A 26701-nucleotide genomic window follows, 5' to 3' on the forward strand; every position below is an offset into this window, starting at 1 on the left:
ATGATATCCTCCAGATACATCCATTTGCCCAAGAATTTCATAAATTCATTGTTTCCAATAGCTGAGTAGTACTCCATTGTGTAAAAGTACCACAGTTTCTGTATCCATTCCTCTATTGAGAGACATNTGGGTTCTTTCCAGCTTCTGGTTATTATAAATAAAGCTGCTATGAACATAGTGGAGCATGTGTCCTTATTGCCAGTTGGAAGATCTTCTGGGTATATGCCCAGAAAAGTATTGTTGGGTCCTCTGGTAGTATTATGTCCAATTTTCTGAGGAACCGCCAGACTGATTTCCAGGGAGGTTGTACAAGTTTGCAATCCCACCAGCAATGGAGGAGTGTTCCTATTTCTCCATATCCTCGCATAGCCACTGTTTTAAGGAACTGATTTTAGTCTACAATTGCCCCACTTCCAACTCACTTGCTGTAAGTTTCATATATCTGACTGAGAGCTCATTCACTTTTGTTTCTTGCTCACTCACTCAATTATTATTTCTGTGAGCCAGAAAAGCCATAGCCCTAGTGCATTCCTTCCATCACCCACCATCCTTCAAAGCCTTATGGCCAGAAAAGAAAGTGATACTATTTCTATTTGAAAACGATACCTTGTAAAGCTTTTAGGTATTTGAAAGAAGATACCTCTAAAGCAAAATTTAAACATTGGAGGACTCTAAACTTGCAAAGTTTTCTGGCAGATAGCAACTGTCTTTCTTTTTTAAAAAAGCTTTATTTGTTTTTCTCATCTGTATGGGTATTTTGCCTGCATGTATGTCTGTGCACTACATATATGTAATGCCACAGATGCTGGTTGAGGATTTAAGGTCCCCTGGGAATGGAGTTGCAGACAGTTGTGAACTGGCACATGGTGCTGGGAATCCATCCAAACATTCCTCTGGAAAAGCAGCCAGTGCTTTTAAATACTGAGATACCTCTTTAGCTGTAAAGCTTTCTTGTTTATCAATACATATCCTTTGTACAAAGTAGGTTTCATAAGGATATTTTAATTTAAATATAACACATACCACCTTGACTATATTTTCTACTAGTAGTACCCTCTCCTATCGAGCCTTGCTTCATCCCACTACCCATTTTCTCTTTCCTACAGAGGCTCCTTCCACTTTCATGTCATTTGTACATACATACATACATACATACATACATACATACATTCATACATACATAACAAAAAGAGATAGCTGATAGATAAGTAAACAGAGATAGATAGATAGATAGATAGATAGATAGATAGATAGATAGATAGATAGATAGATGCAACAAGATGGAAACGTCGTACTTATCAGTTCTGAACCTGTCTTGTTTCACTGTTTTTCTGCTGTGGATGTAGACAGCTCTCATTCTGCTCTTTGTGGCTGCAGTTATTACTTGGCATATGCAAAGCTGTATTATATATTAGAAGGAGGTGATTTGACTTGGCTTTAGGGAGTGATGGACAATTGCCGTCAAGACCTCGGTAGACCAGTTAGCCTTTAAGGTGAGCCCTTGTTGGAGTTTAATCTTCCCCCCAAGTGCATTTCCTTATGGAGTCTTTAAAAATGAATTCTCTGAATCTGTGTTTGTTTCTTCCCCATAAATCCTACACTTCCACCTGATAAAATCTAAAGGGACACTGGCAGATTTATTCTTGAATGAAGCTTTTTTCTGTAACAAAGAATATTTTACCAGAGTGTGTGGCCTTGAATAGATTTTGATTCTTATGAGATGGCAACATTTGCAAAACATTGTTAAGCACCCTCTTCCACATGCAACTGTGACAACTGCTGAAGACTTCATTCCTAAAGCTAAATTGAGTGGCAAGGAATTGCAGGTTTTCAGTCCCCTTCTCACCATCTCCAATCCTAGTTGTCTAGGGGAAAATTTATCATTTTCTTCTCTTTTAGGCTTCTTATAGCTTTCAAGGCATTGGCCTCTGTGGCTGCTCTAAGATTCGATGATAAAAACTGAAATGTTTCAGCTTGTTTGATTCAGGGCTATATTTTACTTCATCAGGCATCCAAAGATTCAGGCAAAAGCTAGGTGACTCCTGTTTCGTGTGACTAAGTCTTGTCACACAAAACAAAACACTTCAAGAATTGTCTTGAACTTTTTAAAGTCAGAATGAAGCTAACTTTATCTTCCTTGTCATATTCCTTAAGCTAATCTATCCTACAGTACCTGTCTGAGCAGTTACGATTCATGTTCTATTCTCTGACACCCCATGCCATGTACCCTGTATTAAACATTAGGGTTGAATCAGGAATGAATAGGAGTCTCAGAGACACCATAGAGAGTATGCACAGGGGGCTTTGTGCACTCCTTTATGTCTTCTGACATGACAACATGTGATTGACATGGTGGCTTCATGAGCTTCCTTGACCCAATATCTCTGGCAACATTTTAATCAGAACAACGTTGCCTGAAATGCTCAATCATCCTTCTCCACCATCTTATTTTCATTACTGACAATAGACCCTTACTGATCCTCTTTCCTTTCTCAGCTCACCTATCTTCCTGTTGCAGGATTATTAAAACTGAACCTGCATGTTCCTGAGCTTGTACCTCTGCCCCGATGGCCTGTCTGGCTATGCACTGACAGGTAATGGCTGACCTGTTTTTATCTTATGGGGACTCTGACTCAGAGCTCCACAGTCTCTCCACACAGCTCACTAGGTTCCCACTGGCAGGTCACACTACACTATTCCCATGCTTCAAACCCTGTACAGCCTTTGTGGTGTACCTCATTCAAACCCATGCTTTGCTGACCTACCTTTTTCTCTTGAACCTGGACATTGAAGGAAAACACAACACAAAGTTAGTTCATTTGCTGGACACAACAGCTAAAATCTTAATCTTGTAAGTCTTAATAAACCTAAATCCTCCTGTGGTGGATCCTGAAGGATTCGCCATTGAAACCAGAGACGCTCATAGCTACATCTTGTCCTCATGCTATCTATCCCTGTCCAAAAAGACCTAACTCTCTCCTTCTTCCTCTCTTCCTCTCTCCAACCTGGAAGTCCTGCCTAATCGCCCAGTGATTGGTTCCTTTATTCATTAGGGGATTGGTTCACAAGAAGTCACCTGAGTATGACTCCATCCTTGTCTGCCACCCCTCCCAGGAAAGTGGAATTAGTATCAACATACAAACAACACCAGGCCCATCCACTACATCTTCCTACCAAATAGGAAGGATAGAAAATGATTCGTTGAAGAATTTAATGTTTACATAGCTAATCACTACTAGCTATGTATTTTTAATCAAGTAACTTAGCATCTTTTAGATTTCATTATAAGTAATACTATGGGCCAACATTTTTTCATAAGAGAAAAATTATACATATTTGATTCAGTTCAATATCCTTGCATGTTGAATACAATTTTATCTGCTAACTTATTAAACATTAAATAATGGAGTGATTGGTATTACAAATGCCTTATGTGGCTATTTTTAGAGGATTATTAAAGAGATTGAGAATTTTTTTCCATTAAAAATAGCAGAATGAAATTTCCACCATCAAAAAATTACTATGTGCAAGGCAGAGACAAGTATACCTGTCTCTGTCTATGAGTTGGAAGCCACCCAAAGTTATAATTTCTAGCATTAGCAAGACTACATTTTGAAGAGCCTCTGAGTGTGTGATGTGCTCAGCATGGTGTTGTGCAGAGCACTGTCAGTAAATCATAAGTAGCGTTATGCGTAGCGTGGCTTCACAAGGTTATTTAGTACATAGAATGGTTTTGTCATGGTAGTGTCAGCTCAGTTAATGCTTGTGTCTTGGTTTCAGCCCCACTATCAGTTCCCAATGTGTACACTCTCTGTAGGATGGGGCCTACTTACAGAAAGCAAAAAGGTTTGTTGTGGCTTCAGAGTAGAGTTTGTGTGACCTCTGTATGTGCCCAGAAGTTGATTTGAAAAGGAAGAGTTCTATAGTGTATGTGGCTTCAGGAAGAGCACCTTCGTGCTTTGCTTTGGAGATGGATATCTGCAGTTTCTTCCTGCTGTGTATGGTGTGCACCAGCTATCATCCAGCATGTCACATAGCGGTCAGTCATGTTGTTAGAAGCTCCAAGATAACATAGTAAAAGACCCGGGGTGATTATCCCCACAGTGGGGCGAACCTCCTGAAACCTGAGACAGACATCGCCCAATGCTTTAGCCTGAGGTTGTAGCTAGGCAACAGAGCTGCTTCTAGATACTGAGAGAACTTCCTAACTTTCCCTGAATAGGTGTTTTATTTTTCTTGAAAAAAATTTCAGCCAGAATCCTTGTCAGTTTTTCACTGTCCAATGATGTTATGTTGAAGGTCTTATGTCATGTGATCATCTCAAATCAGAGAATCCACATTTTTCTGTGGCTTGCAAAACACTGTCAGAGTGTAGGGTAGAAAAGTCTTTCCATTTAACCTTGAAGGGTTCTGAGACTAGATCAGTTATACTTTTAAAAAGTCATATTAATAGGAGAAAAGCCTGTAAATTTTATTTGCATTGATATTTTATGTGGTGAAGACAGCTATCTAAAAAGACAAGAATGCCCCCTAAGGAGTAGGGCATATATACCACTTTAACAACAACAACAATAGCAGCAGCAGCAGCAGCAGCAACAATGGATTGTGGAGATGTGACAAGAGGAAAAAAATGGCTTCAGGGTAGTAAATGGTGAGAACTCAGTAGGAAAATTTACAAAAGACCCTAAACCACAGATGGTAGGGGTTGATTTGGTAAAGTTTACATGAATTAGCAGAATTATATCAGTTCCCTGGAATAGGAATGCTCTGTTCTTGGTACATAAAGGACACATTTCTCAATGGAAATTTAGTCTTTGCTTTAGGAAGAAAGAGAGAGTGCAGAGACTGCTTCCGTATTTACTGTTTCCTAGTTGCCTTTAAACCAAAAATTGTCTATATGCAAAAGTGATATATTTTAGGTAAGGTATGTTCTGATTCCCTTTGATGGAATCATTTGGCAGTTCTCATAGCAGAGGCCTGGGGAGGGGCGGTGTCACTGCATCTTTACAAGATTCTCAGCATTTGGTTCTGGGCCACACGCTGAAGGTAAGACCTGGAAACCTGACCAAATAAACACTTGTTCTTGGTGGCAGACAAAATACATAAGTCAGGTCAACAGAAATTTTATTATATAGTGCTGTGAAAAAAATGCAATGCTAGAAATGTCTGTCCAACACAGTAGCTATAGCTACAAGTGACTGTTGAATAAATATTTATTGAATATATACCCAAAATATTGATATATGTGAATTGTTTGCCATAAAGTATTTTGACAAATGTACAATAGATTTCAAAGACTTGACCTACAAAAAGAGCATAAATTATCTCATTAGTCATTTTTAGACTTTTCAATTACATGCTTAAATAATTGTATCTTAAATATGTAAAATTTTATAAAGAATTAAAATAAATATCACATGTTTATTTTCACCTTTAAAATGTGGCCATCAAGAAAATTTCAAAGTCATGTATATTTTGCATGCTATTTTTATAGAACAACATTGTGAGGTACAATATAGATTGAGAGCCTTGGGGAAGACCTGTGTAAAGAGTAACATTTGTTTGTTTGTTTGTTTGTTTGTTTGTTTGTAACAGGGTTGCTCTGTGTAACCATCCTGGCTGTCCTGGAAGTTTCTTTGTAGATCAAGGTGGCTTCAAACTCACAGAAATCTGCCTGCCTCTGCCATCTGAGTGCTTAGATTAAAGTTGTGCACCATCACATCTGGCTCAGAGTGACATTTAAGACCTGAAAAATGAGAGCAAGGAGGAGACCTGCAAGATTGTGGAAAGATCTTGATGGGACTTCAAAGAAACAAAACCACAAGAACAGAAGTTTAGAGAGAAAGGATAAGATGAGTCAGAAGAGAAAGTATAGAGTCAGACAGACGATGCAATGTGGAATGGGACATCATTTCAAAAGCCAAGGAATTGGCTGGGTTTATACAAAGGACAAAACCCCTTTAACAGAAAGGGTCCCCAGGAGGAGATGGTCGTCAGACAAAAGTCTCATCATGACACTCTCTCATGGATGTAGCTGCAGGAACTAACTGCTATGCCCTGTACTCACAAGGCATAAGCACTTGATACCTTTTGTGGAATAATCCAGAGTCTTGTACAAAGCTTGACTTTGTCTTCTTTCCCTCTTATTTTCCGCTATAGTGTTTGGAAGCAGATGCACTGTTACTCACGGCTGGGGGAAATTTGGAGGATGAGTTGAGAGAAGAGGTGGTCCAGAGAGTTTCTCTCCTTCTCCTCTACTACATCATTCATCAGGAAGAGATCTGTTCTTCCAAGCTCAACATGAGCAACAGAGAATATGAGTTTTACCTGCACAGCCTACTTGGCCTTAGGCAGGATGAAGACTCCTCTTTCCTTTCAGAGAAGGAGACTGATGACATCTTGGTTTTCACCAGGAAGTACTTTGGCACTTCCAGTAGTCAGGTAAGAAGTGAGGAACAGCTGAGCTGTAGGCTTGTTCATATTTTTGCCACTTATTCCTAGGACATAGATGAACTAACTTCTAAGAGAGATAAGTACTTCTGGTTTAACACTAGGATAGTAAGTGACATAATCCAAAAGTCCAAGTGGAAATGGAATGACTAAATGGCAGATGACTTTTAGTAAGAAGCTGGCTGGCTGGGTGGGTGAGTAGGCAGGCCAGGTGACAGGACAGCTCTCATCTCCTGAATAACAGTGACTCAAAGCTTTGGATCCACATCCAAGAGATGAACTATAGTGGTGAAAGGCCATGTGTCCATTTGTCATGGCTTCTGGCCAGAGAAGAAGGCAAAACAGTTTAATAGATGATTTATCATTAGTTATTTCATTGATGAAATCGCTTGTAAAAGTATTATTTGCAATGCTCAACACCAAACAGCAGCTACTGTGCTATTGTGTGTCCAGGTTCCTTCTCATTTACCTCCAGCCCTGACTTGCAGGACATGGGTACCTGCTTTCATTACTATTCTAGAAATGCTTGCCTTCCAAGCATACTTTCTGATGTACAATGGGAAGTTTCAGCAAACAAAGGTATCTGAATGCAATATTTTTGTTATTATTATTATTATTATTCTCATTATATGGAGTTGAGGATATGACTCAGCAGGTGAAATGCCGGAAGCGCCAGCACAAACACCTGTGTTTGGGTCTCTAGTACCTATGCAAAAGCCAGGGGTTACAATTACTCCTTCAATCCCCAGGTTGGAGGGGAAAAGGCAGTTATTTGGGACTTGTGATCAGTCAGTCTAGCCAAAATGGCAAGCTTCAGGTTTATTGACAGACAATGTCTCAAAAAATAAAGGTAGAGGATAATTATTAACATTGACTTCTGGCTTCCACATGGTCACACTCAGGTCACGCACACATTTTTACACACATATGCCTATACCACACACACACACACACACACACACACACACACACACACACATCATTGTCATCATCATCATCATCATTGATACTGGGGATTGAACCCAGGGCTTTATGCTTACTAGGCAAGCACTCTGCCACTGAGCTACACCCTCTGCCTCATAAATCTTGAGTCATATTTCCAGAAGAGTTCTTTGAGGACCCAGACCACAATTTGAAGGTGGGATGAACATTATTTATGAAACAATAGTTGTGAATCTTTATTATCTTTTGAATTATTCATTGATTTGTAAAAACAACCTTAATTTTTAGTCTGCATTCTGTTGTCCAGGAGGAAAAGTCCCTGTTGGCCTGTTCTGGATCAACAACCAACAAACACCCTTTCTATATATTACAAATGTACTTAATTTCTCTTTTTACTTGGTATTCAAGGAAAAACATATTTCCTAAGTACCTTGCAAAGACCTGTTTGGCACCTCCAATCCTGTGAATATTAATCTTTGGCCTAATTGATCCTGTTCCAATGTTAGAAAAAGGTTCCTTGATGGAATTCAATTTTTAGCTTGAACACCTCCTAGTTCCTAACTGTAACATCTTCATTGTGGCTTCTCTATGATGTTAAATTGGCTTGAATTACCCACTAGGATTTTAGTCATCCTGCCCCTTTACTGTCTTTTGATGAAGATTAAATAGAAATGAAAATCCAGTACTTAAAGGCAAATGGTGGGTAGGAGTGGGTTTCTACATATGCTGCCCACATAGTCAGAGGTCATCTTTGTGGTATTTGTAAGATCAAACATCTATAGAAAATAAAATAACAGGACACAGAAAACTACTTTTTTTAAATCTGGTTAACAAGAAGTAAACTACTGTCATGCACCTTTCTTTGATTTAGCACAGTGATCTCCCAAAGATACCAATGTATGTGACAATGTCTATGACGTCTGGATGGTTCCTGTAGTCTATTGACCCACAATGACTTAGGTAGTCCGTCAGTCTAGCCTTTGCAGAAGGCTGGTGACCTCTCTCTCTGCAGACTGAAGCTTTGTTCTAGACAGCATAGGAGTTACACAGCAGCCTATGTCTCACAGTCCCAGCTCTTAAAATGCACAGGACTTGACTTCCATAGGTCATACCCCTAGTAGCCATTTTAGATGGTCCTCAACCAACTTCTAGGCAAAGTGGTTTTACATGTTAGTGTCCTCATCCAGCTACACTACAAGACCAGAATATAAATGCCACCCCATTCCTTCACTAACACTTCTGTAATTTCATTGTCTTCAATCAATCCCCAAGTGCTGTCGCCTTTGCGGGTCTTTCTGTTGCTTTTTACCTCATTCTAGTCCTGTCTCTTCTGGAAGATAAGTATTGATTGTACTGTAAGGTCTTCTTGGGTCAAAAAAATGGCTGGAGATTAACAGAACCTTGTGACTGTAACATTTGTTTTTACAGCCTATGAAAAATTTACATTGCCATGAGGGTCATGCTGTTATTTCTCAACTTGTTCCTTTCTCCCATAGTACTTTCAAGTATCAACAATGCGGTCATACTGCTGGGGATGAAGCCCAGAGTAGAACACTTGCTCAGCTTGCATAATTTCCACCTCCTAATTTCCACCTCCAGATTCCCACTACAGCTATGAGTAGACTCCTGTCAAACTCACTACTAGACCTCAGAGAGATTAACTCAATAGGCTTCTATTCCTTCTTCAAAGTCACAAGAAGTGAGTGTTGACATAATAACCCATGCTTGTGTCCTCTTTGGATGAGCCAATTCACTCCAGTTCATTGATAGTAAATGTTGATAGTGTGCCACAGTACATGGTACATAGCGGGTATTTTATTTTAATAAGTAAAAGATCAATAACAGTATTTATGGTAAAATTCTACCTTGTCAAATGAGTATAAGTTAATCAGGAAAAATGAATACACACACAAGAATGCCACTTGTCCTATGTTCCATAGGAATTCAAAGAATGCAGATGCTATGTTAGAGTGGACTACTCACTGTAGTGAATACACAGTGAACTTGGGATCAAGGGAGATGTAGAGGTAAAGGTTGTGTCTTAGTTACTTTGCTATTACTATGACAAGATACTTTGATGAGATCGATTTAAGGAAGTATAAATTTATTTTTGGCTCATAGTTAAAGTACAGCCCATCAAGACAGGGACATCAAGGCAATAGGGCATGAAACACTTAGTCACTCAGTCCCACAGCCAATAGGAAAACAGCAATGAATACTTGTATCAGCCTGTGTTGTCCTTTTTATACAGCCTAGAATCCCAGTCCTAGGGAGTGACACCACCCACATTGGATGGCTTTCTTCCTCAGGTGACCTTATCAAGATACTCTCCCATGGACATGTTTAGAAACCCTTCTCCCGGGTGATGGTAAATTTCAATAAGCTGACAATTAAGATTAATTATTGCAGGTCCCAGTGTGTGCATCAATGCTAGGTAGGATGCATCTATCCTACAAGAATCCTTGAAGAATATTCATTAAGGGAAAGGATGCAAGCTATAAGAGTGGGCATGCACTTAAGAAAATATATCTTTAAGACAATCATAAGGAAGGGCAGATACCTGAGATGTAGGAGGGTGGGATAATAATGACATCATTCCTACAAATCAATCTTAGATATGCCATTCCTCAACGGAACTCCAGAAGTTAAGATGTCCTCTTTGTTTTTGGCTGTAGTGTATGGAAACTAAGATTTTGCAGAAGGAATCTGGCATTCAGGGCAGCAATGGTGCTGATGAGAAGACACTTCCTCAGCTGGCCGCAACCATCATTGCTCTGTCACTCCAAGGAGTTTGTCTGGGGAGAAAAGCCTTGCCTTCTCCAGATGATTTTACAGAATATATTTTCAGTTTCCTGAATAGTACCAATACCCTCCACCTATCTGGTAAGATTGTTTTTCACAAATTTCATTCCCAAGTCACTTCTGTCTGATTAATTGTTCCAGAAACAAAGGCTTGAGTATTTTGTTGATGGAATTTATCCAGGTCTGTTTTAAAAATTGTCTTAATCTTAACTTGCAATAAGAAAACACAGATGTCCTTTTAGGGCAGGAGGCTACCAGTTGATGAATCATACACACGAACTTGGCCCATTTTTGTAGGGATACAAATGATGGATATGGAATCAAATGGACAAATTTAAAATCCTGTCTTTGAGAATTAACTAAACTCTTCCCTATTTTGCACATAACACTGAACCTGAGATGGCAGATCACTATGGAATGATAAAAATGTTATTCAAAATGGCCTAAGAGGGTCTGCAGCAGCTTGCATGTAATTATAAAAGTAAGTCATTTCTCTCTCAGCAGAGGTAACTTGTATGGTATTCATCTACTTCTGTTGGGAACTGGTTCTAATGGTTCACCTGAATTCTGCTCCCAAAGCCAAGCTTCTAGATCTGAGGGCCTATGCCCTCAGTTGGCTTCGATTGATAATAAAGAATTGCTGTACAGCCAATGCCTGGGCAGGGAGATGCTGTACAGCCAATGCCTGGGCAGGGAGATGGGGTGGAACTTATAGATTTATCAGGCAAGGGATTAAGAGAGAGGGAAAGAAGAAAATCACTGTGATGGGAAAGCAGAGATGAAACTCCAAGGTCCTATGACATGTAAGAATCCAGGAAAGTAGCCTTAGGGGCCACTGATTGGGTCTGGGGTAGCAGAGATGAAATATAGATTTTAGAAGATGTTAACTCAGGAATACTGGAGGGGAGTGCTTGCTTGCCATGAGGAGATCTAGAAGTACCCAGTCATTGAGCTACTTAAGGCATATCAAAAGTGTGTGTGTGTGTGTGTGTGTGTGTGTGTGTGTGTGTGCGCGCGTGCGCGCGCGAGCGTGCATGCGTGCGTGTGTGTGTGTGTGTGCGTGTGTGCATGTGCGTGCGTGCGTGTGCATGCGTGCATGCGTGCGTGTGTGTGTGTGTGTGTGTGTGTGTGTGTGTTTCTTTCTTTCATGAATCTAGAGAGCTCTTGGGTGGGTACAGAGTGTGTGCTTTGTCTCCAGTCAAAGTGGTTTAACTAATTCACCACTACATATTTCATTTCTGATAAAATCATTTGGAGGCTCCAAGATGAAATGTGCTGCCAAGAAGGAAATCTGAATATTGATTTTGTATGTTCTTTGCATTTAATAAGGAAAATGGCTTGAAAGCTAAGTACCGGAAATGAACTGAAAGTTTCAATATCTGAATCTAGGTATCTGAAGGTGGATTTTCTTTTTAATCTCATTACCAATACCAGGCCTAAAGTAATCACTTCTCAGCACTGTAGAATGTTGGACCACATTTTCCTGAGTTTTAAAAATGCATATGTTTGTAATGAATCAGGGTCCAGATAAGATCCACAAAATGAGCTAGGACGATGGTTAAAGTGCTTGCTGTGAAAACATGAGAAGCTAAGTTGAGTTTCCCACATCTAAATAAAGCCAGACATGGTAGAGATCAGTGATGTCCGTGTTCCTCTGGCAGGACAGGCAGAGGCAGAAGACTCCATCAGAAGCTCATGGGCCAGGTAGCCTGACATACATAGTGGGATCGGGAGTCTGTGTCTCAGGCAAAGTGGAGTGGTCACAATGTAGACTTCCATATGCATGTCATGCACATGTGTGCCTATTCTCATGCAGATAAATACACAGGCACACTCATAGACAAATTACATTTAAAATCTGCAAATGTAAAATGTTGGTAGGTTTCTCATTTCCTTTATAAGTGGCATATGCCTCTACCCCCATCCTGTATATTTTATTATGAATTATTTTGTAGGGAGAGTAAAGGGTGCTTGCCCATGGATTGCTGATTGCATTCAAAATTAACACGAACATTCACGCCATCCACTTCATGTATGTTGGTGGCTGTGTGTGGAAATTTGATTCATTTTCAGTTATTTATTGAAGAGCATCATTTGATGCTCCCATCAGAGAACTGGTAATATTTGCTTATCTTTTGCACGAGGTTCATAAGCTTCTGGTAATTGTCTACAGTGATTATATGAAGCTTTTATAAAAGGATGATCTAATGCTATATTCTGGCCTTCTCTCTTGTCTCTAGTCCTTTTGATCTATACCAATTGGAAGAACTTAGAAAAGAAACACACAGTATATAAGAGATGCATGGTATATTTTAGAGTAGAGGAAGGCACATCATCGCATGATGACAGTAGACCAAGGGCCCTTGTAGAACACCCACAGTGCTTGGGGAGGAATGCCATTTGTAACACAGTGTACATTGTATCCAATAATATATCTCAACTTCACATGCCTATATGTGTGTTTTTGTAGAGTATATGTATATGTGACTTTTATAGATTAAGTTTATAATTTGCATGTTGTTTTTGCATTGGTTTCCTGAAGAGATTCACACATACTCTCTTCTCTCTCTCTCTCTCTCTCTCTCTCTCTCTCTCTCTCTCTCTCTCTCTCTCACACACACACACACACACACACACACACATTTGTATCATATCCAAACAATATTGTCTCCTTCAAATTCCTGCAATTTTCTTTGTCCTCTCATCTGCCTGCTTTGTTTAATAATTACAATATAATATTCAAGAATATGGTGGGTGACTTGTCTTCCTGTCATTCTGAGTTTGAAAAAAAAGCTGTAATATTTTATCATTGAATTTATTTATATTTACAAATATATTTATAGAGTCTCTTACATTAACCTACAATTTCTGAAGCTCTTTGATTCTGATAGTAAACTTGAACAAACTGAAATTTTACCCAAGTTCAGGTCATTTCAGCCTAAAGAATTTCATTCCAGGGCTGGCAAGATGCTCAGTGTTGTAAATAGGACTTGCTGCTCTTTCAGAAGTTGGGAATTCTGTTCTCAGTGTCCATATCAGAAGACTTGCAACTTGCTTGAAACTTTAGCTCCAGAGAACTCACTGCCCTCTTCTGGCCTCTATATGCAACTGCATACACATACATATACTATACTCATACTCACATACACATACATGTATATGAACAAAATTAACACAAATTTTTTATAAAATAAAAATGTAATTCTATATATCTTGTACTATATGTTCACTGCCAAAGAAATTTCTCATTCCCTATTTACTTGGATTTTATTTTTCCCAATTTATTTTGAGGGGTTTTTTTGTTGGGTAAAAAACCATTAACAACTGTTTCTTTCCCTTCTATGAATACATCATTCTGTTACTTTTTATCTATTTATTAAATTTTCGCCTTTATTGTTCAGATGGGAAGTCAGCCATCACCTGTTTTACATATTTGATTCACTTTATCTTGTTTCTTTCAAAAGTTTATCTTAGATTTTAAGCAGTTTGATTATAATGTGTGTGGGCATAGATGCTTCCTTACTTAACTTCTTTGTGCTTGATAAGCTTCCTGAGCAGCTAATGAAGATTTTATAACACACCTGAGTTCTTCACCATTGTTTTCATCAGTTGTTTTTTTTTTATTAGCCCTTGTCCTGTCTGTCTGTGGCTGCCAATACATATCTGTTGATAATAACTGTTGTTTCCTAGGACTCTGAAATTCATTCCAGTTCTCCCCCTTATATTCTACAGGAATTTTTGTAATTATTGTGTACTTTTTATAATTATTTTTCAGTTTCTCTCAACACTACAGAATATCTGCTGGAAAAATTATATAACTTTTATCTTTTTATTGAAAATTGGTTTTATCTAATTTATTACCATGCTTCACTTTAGTTTTTAAAATATGGTTTTGTTTAGTTACTTAAACATACCATTGCTAACTGCCTTGGGGACTTTGGATGTGAAATTCTATGTCCAGGAATATTCTGAGATGTACCCATTGATTGCTGGTTTTTTTTCTGAACACAGGTCACATCTTCCAAATTATCTAAAAAGCTGGAAATATTTTTGTTGTTATTTAAAATTGGTCATTTACAATAAAATTATTTGATAATTTTAATAATACTGTTTATACTGTTTAGGAAAATTACATTTTACTTAAAAGTAATGCCATATTAAAATGGCTATATTATTTAATTGTTCTCTGTATTAATGGTTTTTGATAGCTAAGAGATGAATGAAGAGTACAATATATTTGTACCATCAACAGCAGAATTAAAAATAAGATCCAGTGCAGCTCTCTAAGCTGCTTACTTTCACCTATTTTCTCTTTTTCTGCATATACATCTGAAAGGGAAGCACTTTGATTGATTTATATACATTAAAGAACTATACAATCTGTTGATAATGTAAGGGAGTAAATTTTCTGAAGATCAGGCCACAGTTCACTAGCAAAGATCAGAGGAAATCTGCCTAGAGTTTGTTCTCTGCTTCCACCACTTGGGAACCAGGAATCAAAGTGAACCATAAAGTCTGGTAGCAAATGCCTTTACCCTTGAGCTATTTCCTTTCCTCTTCATCAATATGTCCACTGGCTGCTTACTTTTATTATGTCTTGGTATAACATTGTAGGATTATTCTTAAAAGACTAGTCACCTAAGTGGCCAAGGTCTTTTGAGGGAACTAGTACCTGTGGGAAGAACAAACATCCTTTTGTTGTTCCACTTCAACCCTTTTCAATAGAACCAGTTTATCCTGTAAAAAGTTTATGCTGTGACCATGGAAGTTGTGACTATTCCCAATGTGACCTGTCTATTCTATGTGACACCAGATTTTATATGAAATTTTTAGAAATAGAGCAACTTCTGAACATGCTCTCAACTAGAAAGACCTGTGCCAAAAAGGATACCCTCTATCAATACCAAAGGAAACAAAACACAGAGGTACACAGTTTGAGAGACCCCAAGACATCTATAGCAATGGAAAACGAGTCTGATGACCATTCTCTTTCCTGGGATCAGGTATTTCCATTTTATTTTATGTTATCATTCTCTATTGCTGAAGGAAGTTCTATCAAAATTAAAAAAAAAACTTATGAAGGTAATGTGCATTTTTCTCAAAGTATTCTATCTCTGTGGTATGTTTATGGTTTTCTTTTTCTGTAAGTGGATTTCTACAGGTATAGAAATAAGGCAAAAATATTTAGGATTTCTCTTAGGTCCATAGTACATATATGAGTAAATAATTTAGAAAAGATACATTAAGCATTTAATATGGGCTAGTGCTATCTTGGCATGAAGAATGCCTCATTAGTCAAAGATAGACCTTGGCTGTAAGAATCATGCAAATCAGTAGAGGATTTAATGATTACATATGTAACAATAGTGATAAGCAGATACATTAAATTTAATGTAAATTTGGAAGAGATTCCTTTGTGTGCTGACTAACAGAAGCATATTTGTTTAATAGACTGGTCCTTTTAAATGGTTCTGGGGATGAAACCTAGGCTATATAAGTACGCTATCATTGAACTACATCCTTAGCTCTTTTAAAATGTTTATTTTTTTTTCTTGACATGTGTGTGCATGCATGTTTGTGTATGCACATGTGTACCATGTATGTACAGATCAGAATGGGTAGTAGTAGAGTCTTCCTGATTGTCACCTTATATATTGAGGTAAGATCTCTCACTTGAATTCAGACCTCACCAATTCTGCTAGTGTAGCAAGGGGGCTTGATCTGGCAGTCCCTTCTTTGTACTTGTAGTATACCAAGGGGTACATGTGGGTCTCCAGACCTGCCCGGATTTTGTGTGGGTTCCAGGAATGCAAACTCTGACTCTCACACTTATATGGCAATTATTTAACACGTTGGACTATCTCCCCAACCCACAATTTTTATCTTGAGACAGAGTCTTACTAATTTCCCCAGTCTGGTCTGAATTCTTTATCTATACAGAAAGGCTTTGCACTTGCTGGGCTCCTGCCTCTGTCCCTCCAACAGCTGGGATCAAAGGTTTTGCTGCTCTTTGTACTGACTTTGTATGGTCAGTTCATGGGCAAATCCATTCTTAAGACAGACATTTCGCTGTGTCACATAAGAATCTTGAGAAATCCATTAGAAAACAAATTTCTTTAATCTCAAGAAGCCTAGCATTGCTCAGACTTCTATAGTAGAATATGTTTCTGCATAGTTCATTAAAATGTTCAGAAGTTAATGTCCCCTGGTAATGGCTCACACTTATTGACTATTTATTATGCATTGGGAATGTAGTTATCACATTCATATGAAAACTATTATGTAAGACTACATTTTGTAATATTTCATCCTAGTGATAGGGCATAGAGGTAGTAATTGCTTAAATTTGCAGACACAGAATGTACATATAGCTTGGTTAAAAGCATATTCTTTATTCTTTGTTCTTTATTATATTATTATTTAGGAAATGTTGTTCAAGTAAGTTAATTGCACATACATATTTTAATAAGAAACACTATTGTGGAACATTTTACACACACACACACACACACACACACACACACACAAATACCTTCTTTGAGGTCAGAGGACAACATGAAGGATTCGGTTCTTCCCTTCTATCATATGGGTCTCAGCAGTTGAACGGAGACCTTCAGCCTTGTTGGTATGAACCTTTACTAAAGACTTTTTTGAATTACAATTTTTATTGTATACAAGCCTACTTTTTACTTTTAAAATGCAAAAACAACCTTAGACTGATTTTTAAAGGCATGTTGCATTTATTTTAGGAGTTTTGTCTAAGTATACCTATACAACATGAAAGAACAAAACTAGGTAAACAGGATAAAGATAAAGTCAGTCAGTCAGAAATAACAATTATTTTTGCTGTTTTTTTATAGAATGTTAACAGACAGGCCACTCTACTATTTAATATTTATACAGCCTAGCTAACATAGCTCATTCCCTTCTAAATTTAACCTTGACTTTCTTTTGAAAAACATATTTCTGACTCAGTCCTGTTAAGTGAGATAGTACCAAAGCCACCAATTTCATTACTATGAAGTTCCTTTTTAGCATATAAAGTTGGCTTTGTACATACAAAGTTTCCCTAATTGAAAACTGGGAGAAAACAAAAAACATCGAAACTTCTGAGGGGATCACTTGTTAGAACACCATGCAACGTTGTAAATCAGTCTCTGCCAAAAAGAAAAGGTACATCCCAGGACTATGAAGTTATACTCAGAATAAGAGAGAGGTACTATGGATTTTTAAATAAACCTTGAGAGAGAGATAGCAAAGGATTAAGGATGCAAAGGTATTGAGGACACTCACCATAAAGGTTGGTAGTCCTGTGGAGCTATGCCTCCTACAGTGACTCTTGCAGATGATTCAAGGCTGAGGTTTGTAACTCCATGTTTTCTTTGTACAGGCTTGCTTCTCTGCTAGGCAGTTGGTGGAGATATTTCTACAGAACCATAGCAGTCTGTCCATTTCTAAGGAGGACTTTAAACAGCTAAGTCCAGGGATCATCCAGCAACTTCTCAGCTGCTCTTGTCAGATGCCCAAGGACCAGCAAACAAAGCCCCCACCCACCACTCTGGAGAGTAAGTCTGGGTTCCTCACCCATGTGCACAATGCATGTCATAATAACAGGAAATTGGACATACCCACTGTGAGGCAGGCACTATCCTAAGCATTATACATTTACCAACTTATTTCATCCTCCATATAGAGGAGGGATGATCACTGTCATTCCCATTTTAGAGATGAAGGAACACAGGTATGAATATGTTAAGCCATGGGCTAAAAGTTGCACACTTGTTAACATGATGGCATTGGAAGTCAAGCCAAGCCAAGAGTCTCTGATGCTTTTCAGTGAACTTTTGTTGTTACCTTTCAGATGGAGTTTGACTTTGTATCACAAGGGGGCCTTGAACTTGTGATCTTCCTGTTCTGTTCTCCCAAATATTGGGATAATGGATATGTATCAACATCTGAGATGACTTTCAGAGAATATTTAATATTTTAATATACTTAATATGAACTGATTCTGTCTTTCATATTTAATTAAATCATGAAGCAACTTAAAATTCTATGATTGAGGAGTCTGGATCAGTCAGTAAGGCACATACTAGGCAAACATGGGGACATGAACTAGGTTCTTAGCACTCAGGCCCAAAAGCTGAGTGTAGTGGCATGCAGCTGTCATCACAGTCTTGGGAAGTAGAGACAGGAGGATCCCAGGGGTTTGGAATACAGGGAGATTGATGAATTCTAGTTTCAGTGAGTCACCCTGTTTGAAAAAGGAATCAAAACAAATAAAATATAGAGCAAATGAGGAAGGCACCCTGTACTGAGCCCAGTTTTCATATTCATGAATGTATGTGTATGTGCATGCACGTATGAACACACACACACACACACACACAGAGAGAGAGAGAGAGAGAGAGACAGAGAGAGACAGAGAGAGAGAGAGAGACAGAGAGAGAGAGAGACAGAGAGACAGAGACAGAGACAGAGAGAGACAGAGACAGAGAGACAGAGAGAGACAGAGACAGAGACAGAGACAGAGACAGACAGAGAGACAAAGCTATTATAGACAGAGACTGGAAGAAGTAGCATGTAAAAAAAAAAAAAAACATGTTCTTCAGTCTCAGGCAGTCTGATTCCGAGGAATTTGTTCTTCCAGTTTTGGGGCCTGGCTCTTTTCAACTTACTGTGAAGTGGGTGTACAGGGTTTTCAGTAATCCACATATCCCAGAACATGTGAAAGCTGAGGTCATATTGGGGAAAATGAAAGTACATGGGCTGATTTGTGTTGTCGGTGCCCGGTTCAGGGAGATGACAGTCTTCAGGGAATGACTGGTGGGTCCTGAAAGTGAAGGTGTCAGTCATTACCCTTCTGCATTCCACTGAGTTCTGGTGGTAGACAAGCTTTCTCATTGACTTTATAGGGAACATATGAGTTTCAGATTAGAGAAAGAGTGTAAAAAGGTGTCTAACCCACTGAGACACTATACTTATGACTCCCATCTCCCGAAAATGGTGGCCTAAAAATAGTCATGACATAGTAAAAATATACAGACTGAAAGAATTGCCATCAAACTGGTAACCATATACATGATTTATCTGTGAACATATATGAATATACATATTTAGAGCAGTATACTTAGTGTCTGTGTTAGACTGTATTGACTACCACTTAAAAGTTGAATTATCCAGCTATTCTTCTCTAAGTTACAATGGATCCTTGAGTGGTAAGTAGTTCATTTGAAGGTTTGATGTGAACAGAAGCATGCTTTGTCTAAATACTTAAAACTGCATAACTACTGGGAAGGAAGAAAGACTCCATAAAAGTGAAGAGTTCAGAAACTCGATAGGTGTACTCAGTGATGCCCACAATGCTGAGGATGGAAGGGTACATTCCAGGATGGAATGCAAGATTTATGGGAAAAAAGAATGGGTTATGCTCTTTTTTGTAAACCTCTAGATTCTTCTAGGGAAATCTTTTAAAATATCCTATTAATAACGTACAGAAAACACTTTCAATCTCATTTCTAGGAAGGGAGCATATGACCATGTTCAGATCAAATTTCAGCAAGTTCTGTCATGATGGGAAATAATTGAGACAGAAGCTGTTGCTAAGTCATCAGACACAGGTCAAGATACCATGATGCCTGTCCTGGGGCTGATGGCAAATCAGCAGAGTATTTTACAGCACATCAGAGATTTTATCATTTCTGGGCTATTCTACCCACAAGAAAGTAGGCAAAATCTAATTCATGGAATCTTTAGAAGTGCAAAGTCATGAAGCATTCATTTTCCTTCAGTATCATTTTGTATCTGCCCACAGAACAAAGGGAATGTGAGACACTTTCAGACTCTGGCTTGTCTTAAGAGTTTTTGACACGTTATGGTCTTCTATAGGCTCTACTAAAAATCACCAGTTGCCCATGCTGAAATCCTAATATCTTTATGCATTTAGGTAAAAACAATGCTATCCATGAATAAAGTCCAGCTGGGAATGGATGGGCTATGAAAACCCTCAAAGATGCTTTAATAACATGGGAGTTCTTGTGTCCTTAATAAATTAGAATGAAATAGAACAACTGTGTAGGTATATGAGCATCCCAGCCATCCTTAAAGTTGTTAAAATTAACTGCCATAAAATATGCACATCATAAAATTTATCTTCACTCTTTGCTTTAGATGCAGAGGAAGGGAGCCAGGGCTCTGTGAATTCTAAGCACATGCTGTACCATTGGCCTGGGCTCTCAACTCCTTAATTATTTTTGTTTGTACAGTTCAGCAGTGCTCTGTGTATTCACATAGCTATGGTACAGCTAACTTTTCATATTTCCAAACTACCAAGGCCAGCTTTTCATTTTCCCCTAGAGCATTATAGAGGGACTCCACAGTGAAGGTGAGAGCGAAGGCAGAGGAGGTGAGAAGGAGGAGGACTGGCAGCTTCCTGCCTTTTCTCAGGACATTACCAACATCCTTTATCCCTGAGGGGAGAGCTGGGAACCAACAAAGCAGCTCTTAAAATTTCCAGCTTCTTATATCATTAACATGGATCTGATGTGAAGGGCAAACCTTCTGGAAACATGTAAGTGTGGTAGGAAAGGAGAATTACTTACTTAAAAACAATACTTGCAATTTGTTCTTTGGCAATTTCATACATGGATACACTGTATCTTGATCAGTTACCTCTAGGTCTCCTTCCTGCCACCCTGAGCCCTCTAACAGACACATCTCCCAACTTCTTGCTCTCTTCTTTAAAAACAAAACAAACAAACAAACAACAAAACCCAGGGAATCCAATTAGTGTTGCCTTCATGTTAATGAATGTGGAGCCATGTATCTGAACTTGGGAAATCTACCAGTGGCCACACCCCTGCCGAGAAATCACATCCTTCCACCAGCAGCCATTAACTGCCAATAGCTCCTGAGCTAGGAGTATATAGCTTCATGTTCCCCTCCCCCAGCATTCTTCTATTATAACACACTGTAAACGAATATTTTCTTTGAGACTACATTTGAGGGGCTAGAGACATCTTGGCAGGTAAGAGTGTTGACAGCTCTTATGGACCTGTGTTTGGCTCTGAGCATCCATGTCAAATAGCTTACAGCTGCCTACATAGGAATCTACATATTGCTCCATATAAACATAGACATTTTTATATGTCAAAAAATGTTAATATCAAAGATGGGAGGAGAAAGACAACTGACCCAAATCATCATGGCCAAATGAATTAAAGCAAGCAATTAAGGCAAGCTAGTACGCTTTAAAAAAAAAAAATCATGTATATGGGCTGCCTCTCCCGAAGATGGGGATTAGATAGGTCACCATTGGATTCAAGGAAGGCAAGGGATAGGGGATTTCCAAATGGGCAATTTGATGGGCAAAATCGGCAGGGTTACAGGGCAGAAAATAAGTATAACAAATTAGTCACAACGTCCTCTTGAAACAAAGACATGATTTGCAAAATGGTTATAATAACAGAAAATCATAACAAGGTGGCCATAACTGCGTTTTGAAACAAAGGTAGGGTTGCAAGATGGTTAATAACCTTTTGAAACAAAGACTTGATCACCATTCTTGGAACAGGCAGTACAGTACCATTTGTAGTTAAGGTTACAAGTGAGGCATAGCCCAATCATTGAGAAACATGTTTCATCACAAATAGTAATGAACCTAGTTTATCTTAAGTATAAAATGGCTTTTAAGTCTAAGTTGGAGACAGGCTAGTTCTTCAATCACCCCCTCACTGTGCCCCCACCTGCACAAGTGGGATGATCCAATGTGAAGTACAGAATGAAACTTGGGACACTACCATCTTTGTAGGCACTGGACCAAGACCTCCAGGGACTGACCTCATAGTTTATTTTTCCTACACATTTAAACACAGTAGAATTTGTAACCTGGGACCTTTACAGTAAGAATGAATTCTATTGGCTAATAAACAGAGCTCATGGCTAAGACCTAGAGGAAAGATCTTTATTGAACATAAGGATAGATTCTATTGATGAAGGAAGCAAAGTGCTTGGGACCTCTTTCTCAGGGATGTGTTCTACTCACTGTAGGATTAGGGCCTAACAATGTTCAGGATATTGGAGGATTCAGGGGGGCTGGCTCCGAATATACAAGCAAAGGACCTTTGCTTGTATATTCACTCTGACATTCTGGGTGACCAGGTAGCATTCACATGTCCTGTGTGATTGACAATCCTGGTTCCTCCCATGCTTATTCTAAGCTGTGCTTTCTGCATACATGTGAATAACTAAAAATAATAGAAATAAAATCTGTAAAACTACAATTGGATTTACCATGATAGCTGAAGGGTTCCATTTGCTCCTTAATTTTCCATATGCATAAGTTAATTAAAACAAAAAACAACAACAACAACAACAACAACAACAACAACAACAAAAACCCCTAATCTTAAACTAGTATTGAATTGGCCGCTTTTACATTTGCTGTGAGAAATGCAACTTAAAGAAGGGAGGGCATGCATATGCTCTGATTCACAGTTTCAGGGAACAGCCCACCATGATGGAATCTGAGGAGTCCTATTACATTATATAGGAAGTCAGAAAGCAGGGGAATCAGCTTACTTTCTCTGTTTTATACAGTTCATAGGATGGTGCTGTCTATACTTAAGGTAAATCTTGCCACTATCAATAAGCTAGAAAATTCCTAAGATTTGTTTTCTAGGGGATTCAAGATTCTGCAAGTCGATAATCAGTCCAAACCACCACATTCACTTTACTGATTATAAAGCCAATATCTGGAGCCTAGATGCATGAAATATACTTTAGGGGTTATAAGAATTCTTGTAAGAATCTAAAATACAAACTGTTAAAATTTATATCATCATGTTTTCCCCTGTAAAACCAGCTGTTTTGTTATGGAGAATGTCACTAATTTCTATATATCAAAGAGTTTTCAAAGCTTTTAGAAGGCAGTTCTTCTGAAGTGTGTGCTCAGTTTGTGTCTAAGTCCTGGTCTACAGTGGTGCCATACCCCACGTTCCCTCAGCACAACTTCCTCCCCTTTAAAGTACGTACGTGTCATTAGATGGAAGCGGTAATAGTGTCTCTCAGTGCTAGTGTTGCATTTACCAGGCTCAGGCTTACTTGCCTTTCTCTGTGGGTGATAGGTGGACTGGATATGTGCTTGTTTCAGTGATTTTTAATATAGCAGAGGATAGCCTCAAAGCCTGTGGGGGCAGGGGCGGAGTGATACAAACAAAAACCCCTTCTCTTAGTCTTTGTGGTAATAAAATAATCCTGGTGACTTATAAAGAGCAGAAATTTGTCTCCCACACTTCTGGAAGCCAAGAAGCTCAAGCTCAAGGTATTGGTAGATTGTATGTTTTAATGGTGGCAGTCATGGAGTCTACTCTCTGGTTCACAGAATGGAACAAGCTCACTGTTTCCCCCTGCTAGAGCATCTACCTCATTCACTGGAACAGAGTCCTCCCAACCTAATGACCTCCTGAAGTCCTCACCTTCTTTGTATTTTCACCTTGGGGGTTGGTGGGGAGGAATAATAAGTTCACTCTTTGTTTTACTAATAAAAACAATCCTTTATCCCATACAACACTTAGAAAACCATGTGCGTCCCCTTAGTTATCAGCAGACAATGGATTTGAATTTTTGCTAGCTGAGGCATGAGTGGCGAGCAGTGCACACTGACAGCCTTTGTCGTCTTTTTTGACTAGAATATGGCTACAGCACGGTGGCAGTGACACTCCTGACCTTGGGTTCCATGCTTGGGACAGCGCTGGTCCTTTTCCACAGCTGTGAGGAGAACTACAGTCTCATTTTACAGCTGTTCGTGGGTTTGGCTGTGGGGACGCTCTCTGGAGATGCCCTGCTCCACCTCATACCTCAGGTAATCTTGTTCTTTTGTTTTGTTTTTGATTTTGTTTTTTCCATTCCAAAACTTGAGATATTTATGCACAATTTTGGGTGTGAACTTCAGTAAACCAAGACAATGGGTGATGTTTTCCTTGGGAAATATACCATTTGCCCTGACTATCTCTGTACCTGCAGAAGAGAAGAGAGATATGAGCAGACATTGGGGTCCATACTCATTATCAGAAGGCAAATGTCCCGTGTATGCACGCACGTGCATGCACAAACACACATACACACACACACACACACACACACACACACACACACACACACATATCTCTACAAGTGTGATGCTGGTTTACTCAGCTTTTTCCCTCCACTCTCATGCATCAGATCCATTTCTCTGTTCTTGTGTTGGCCCCCCAAGTTTGTTTCTTCTCATGTTTCTTGCCAGTTGAACTTTTGCTTTGTTTCTGCCAATGGTAAGCATCAGGGGAAATTCATGGCAGAAGGAAGAGGGATGGTCGTTTTTCTTTCAACTCACTCCAGACTCTGGCTGTGGTGCCTTCTCCAAAAGAAGCTGACAACTGTCATGTTCTATCTGGAGGCTGCATACTCAGTATCACCTCTCTCAGCGTTTGAGCAATCTCAATTCCTACCTTAGCCCCTTCAGAGCTAAGGTGGAAATAAGTTCTTGGATTACTGTTCTTTGGGTTCCTGTTTCTTGATCCTGCCTAAGTCTCTGCCACAGAATCACCATGGGTATCTTTGTCTTTGATCCCCGAGGAATGGACTTCTTTTCTTAGTAATGGTGTTTGGTTTCTTCTTTCCTTTCTTTCTGTCTTTCTGTCTTTCTGTCTTTCTGTCTTTCTGTCTTTCTGTCTTTCTGTCTTTCTTTCTTTCTTTCTTTCTTTCTTTCTTTCTTTCTTTCTTTCTTTCTTTCTTTCTTTCTTTCTTTCTTTCTTTCTTTCTGTGTGAACATGCTCACGTGTATGTGCATGAACACATGTGAGTTATACATGTATGTTTGGGCACAAGTGTGGACCCTGGATATCAACACCAGTGTCTTCATCAGTCACTCCTCTCCTCCCTGTTTGAGGCAGGGTCTCTCACCAACACCTGGAGCTCATCCCTTTGGTTACACTGGTGGCTACTGAGTTCTAGGGATCCACCTGTCTCACTCAGTTCCTAAGTTCTGGGATTACAGACACATGCTGTGACATCCAGCTTTTCCCATGAGTGTAAGGAATCTAAAGTCAGGTCCTTGTTTTGGCAAGGCAAACATCCCCTGGATTGAAGCACTTGGAAAGTAGCCATCTGTTCAAGTCTTCAGAAGCTTTTTATTCATCAGAAATAAAATGACTACACTGAGGTGGCGGTAGAAGTGAGGCAGAAGGTACCGCAAAGGACATTGTCATTTGCTTTTAATAGGGATGGTGACCGCAGACTAAGGAGCATGCCATCTGTGAAGTATGAAATGGCAAACATTTCTACAAACCTCTGGCAAGTTCCTTGGGGTCACTGTTGTTGCTTAGAGGCTCAATAATTACTTGATATTCAAAAAATTTGCAAAGTTAGCATTGGAGAAATCAAACAAGGCACTATTGGTTTTAAGTTCCCTCAGAATCCAGTTTTCAGGAAATAGTTCAAGACTTCGTGTATTGGCACAAGGCAATGGCCATAGCCATTTTCTAGGTTGCCGCAGCAGGTACTGAGTTGTTTGTCACCTGGCATCATGGGAAACAGCAGAAGGCTGCCAGGATTTTTCTCCAAGGAGCAGGGCACAGCTGGGGAGCAAGTCTGGACTTGGGGTGCATTGAAAATGCTGCAGATCTGAGTGAAAACCTTAGTTTGTGTCTGTGGGATTTAGAAGGCAGCATTTTGGCTTGAGAAAAAAGATGAGGACAAGAGTTATTGGGAAGAGGAAGAAAGATCTAATGTAACATGGGAGAGCTGGAGAAATCAGTGGACCTTGGACGCTATCTGCATTTTCAGAGATCTGGACAGAAGGAAGAGAATACCACTGCTTGGCTGATTTTATAATTGCTGAATGTATTCAATGTAAAGATCTGTTTTAACCCAAGATTGTAAGTTGTTCTTTTATTTAGTTGTAGGGTACTATAATGCTCCATACTTTATGAAATGCTGATCATTATGAGTATGAGGTAAATAGACATTAGTGTTTTTACCAAACAAATTTTAAAAAGGAGACCACCATAGTCTGGTTTTTAGTTTTAAGTGTACATGCGTGCGTACATGTGTATGCATGGTATCCAGAGGGGGTTGATTTGAGGACTTCTGAGGGTATGAAAGCTCACACATGCTAGTCTCTTTGTGAAAAATTATTTAGAACTTTCATACATTCTATGTATAGTTTGTTATTTATTTAGATCACTCAAAGTATGTGATACAATATAAAATAAATGCAACACTATATTATTCAGAGAATAATAACAAGAAAGGCATCAGGACAAATACAGTTATTTTTTCTGAGTATTTTTATTCCTTTTTTTTTTTGGCACAGGGTTTCTCTGTTTAGCCCTGGGTGTCCTGGAACTCACTTTGTAGACCAGGCTGGCCTCAAACTCAGAAATTCACCTGCCTCTGCCTCCCAAGTGCTGGGATTAAAGGCATGCACCACCACCGCCCGGCTGAGTATTTTCATTCTTTATTTGGTGGA

The 26701-nt window shown here is 39.0% G+C and overlaps 1 protein-coding gene across 1 annotated transcript in view; it reads left to right on the forward strand.

Annotated features, from left to right (window-relative positions):
• The window catches only part of Slc39a12 (solute carrier family 39 member 12), a 104226-nt gene that overhangs the window by 6190 nt on the left and 71335 nt on the right, over positions 1–26701 (forward strand). The window contains exons 3-7 of the mRNA XM_021194554.2: positions 6160–6441; positions 10068–10275; positions 15028–15197; positions 17585–17759; positions 23883–24055. Of these exons, the coding sequence (XP_021050213.1) occupies positions 6160–6441; positions 10068–10275; positions 15028–15197; positions 17585–17759; positions 23883–24055 (1008 nt within the window). The remainder of the gene's footprint in view (positions 1–6159; positions 6442–10067; positions 10276–15027; positions 15198–17584; positions 17760–23882; positions 24056–26701) is intronic.

The sequence above is a fragment of the Mus pahari genome, chromosome 3 (genome assembly GCF_900095145.1).
Source record: "Mus pahari chromosome 3, PAHARI_EIJ_v1.1, whole genome shotgun sequence".
In the NCBI taxonomy this organism is placed as follows: domain Eukaryota; kingdom Metazoa; phylum Chordata; class Mammalia; order Rodentia; family Muridae; genus Mus; species Mus pahari.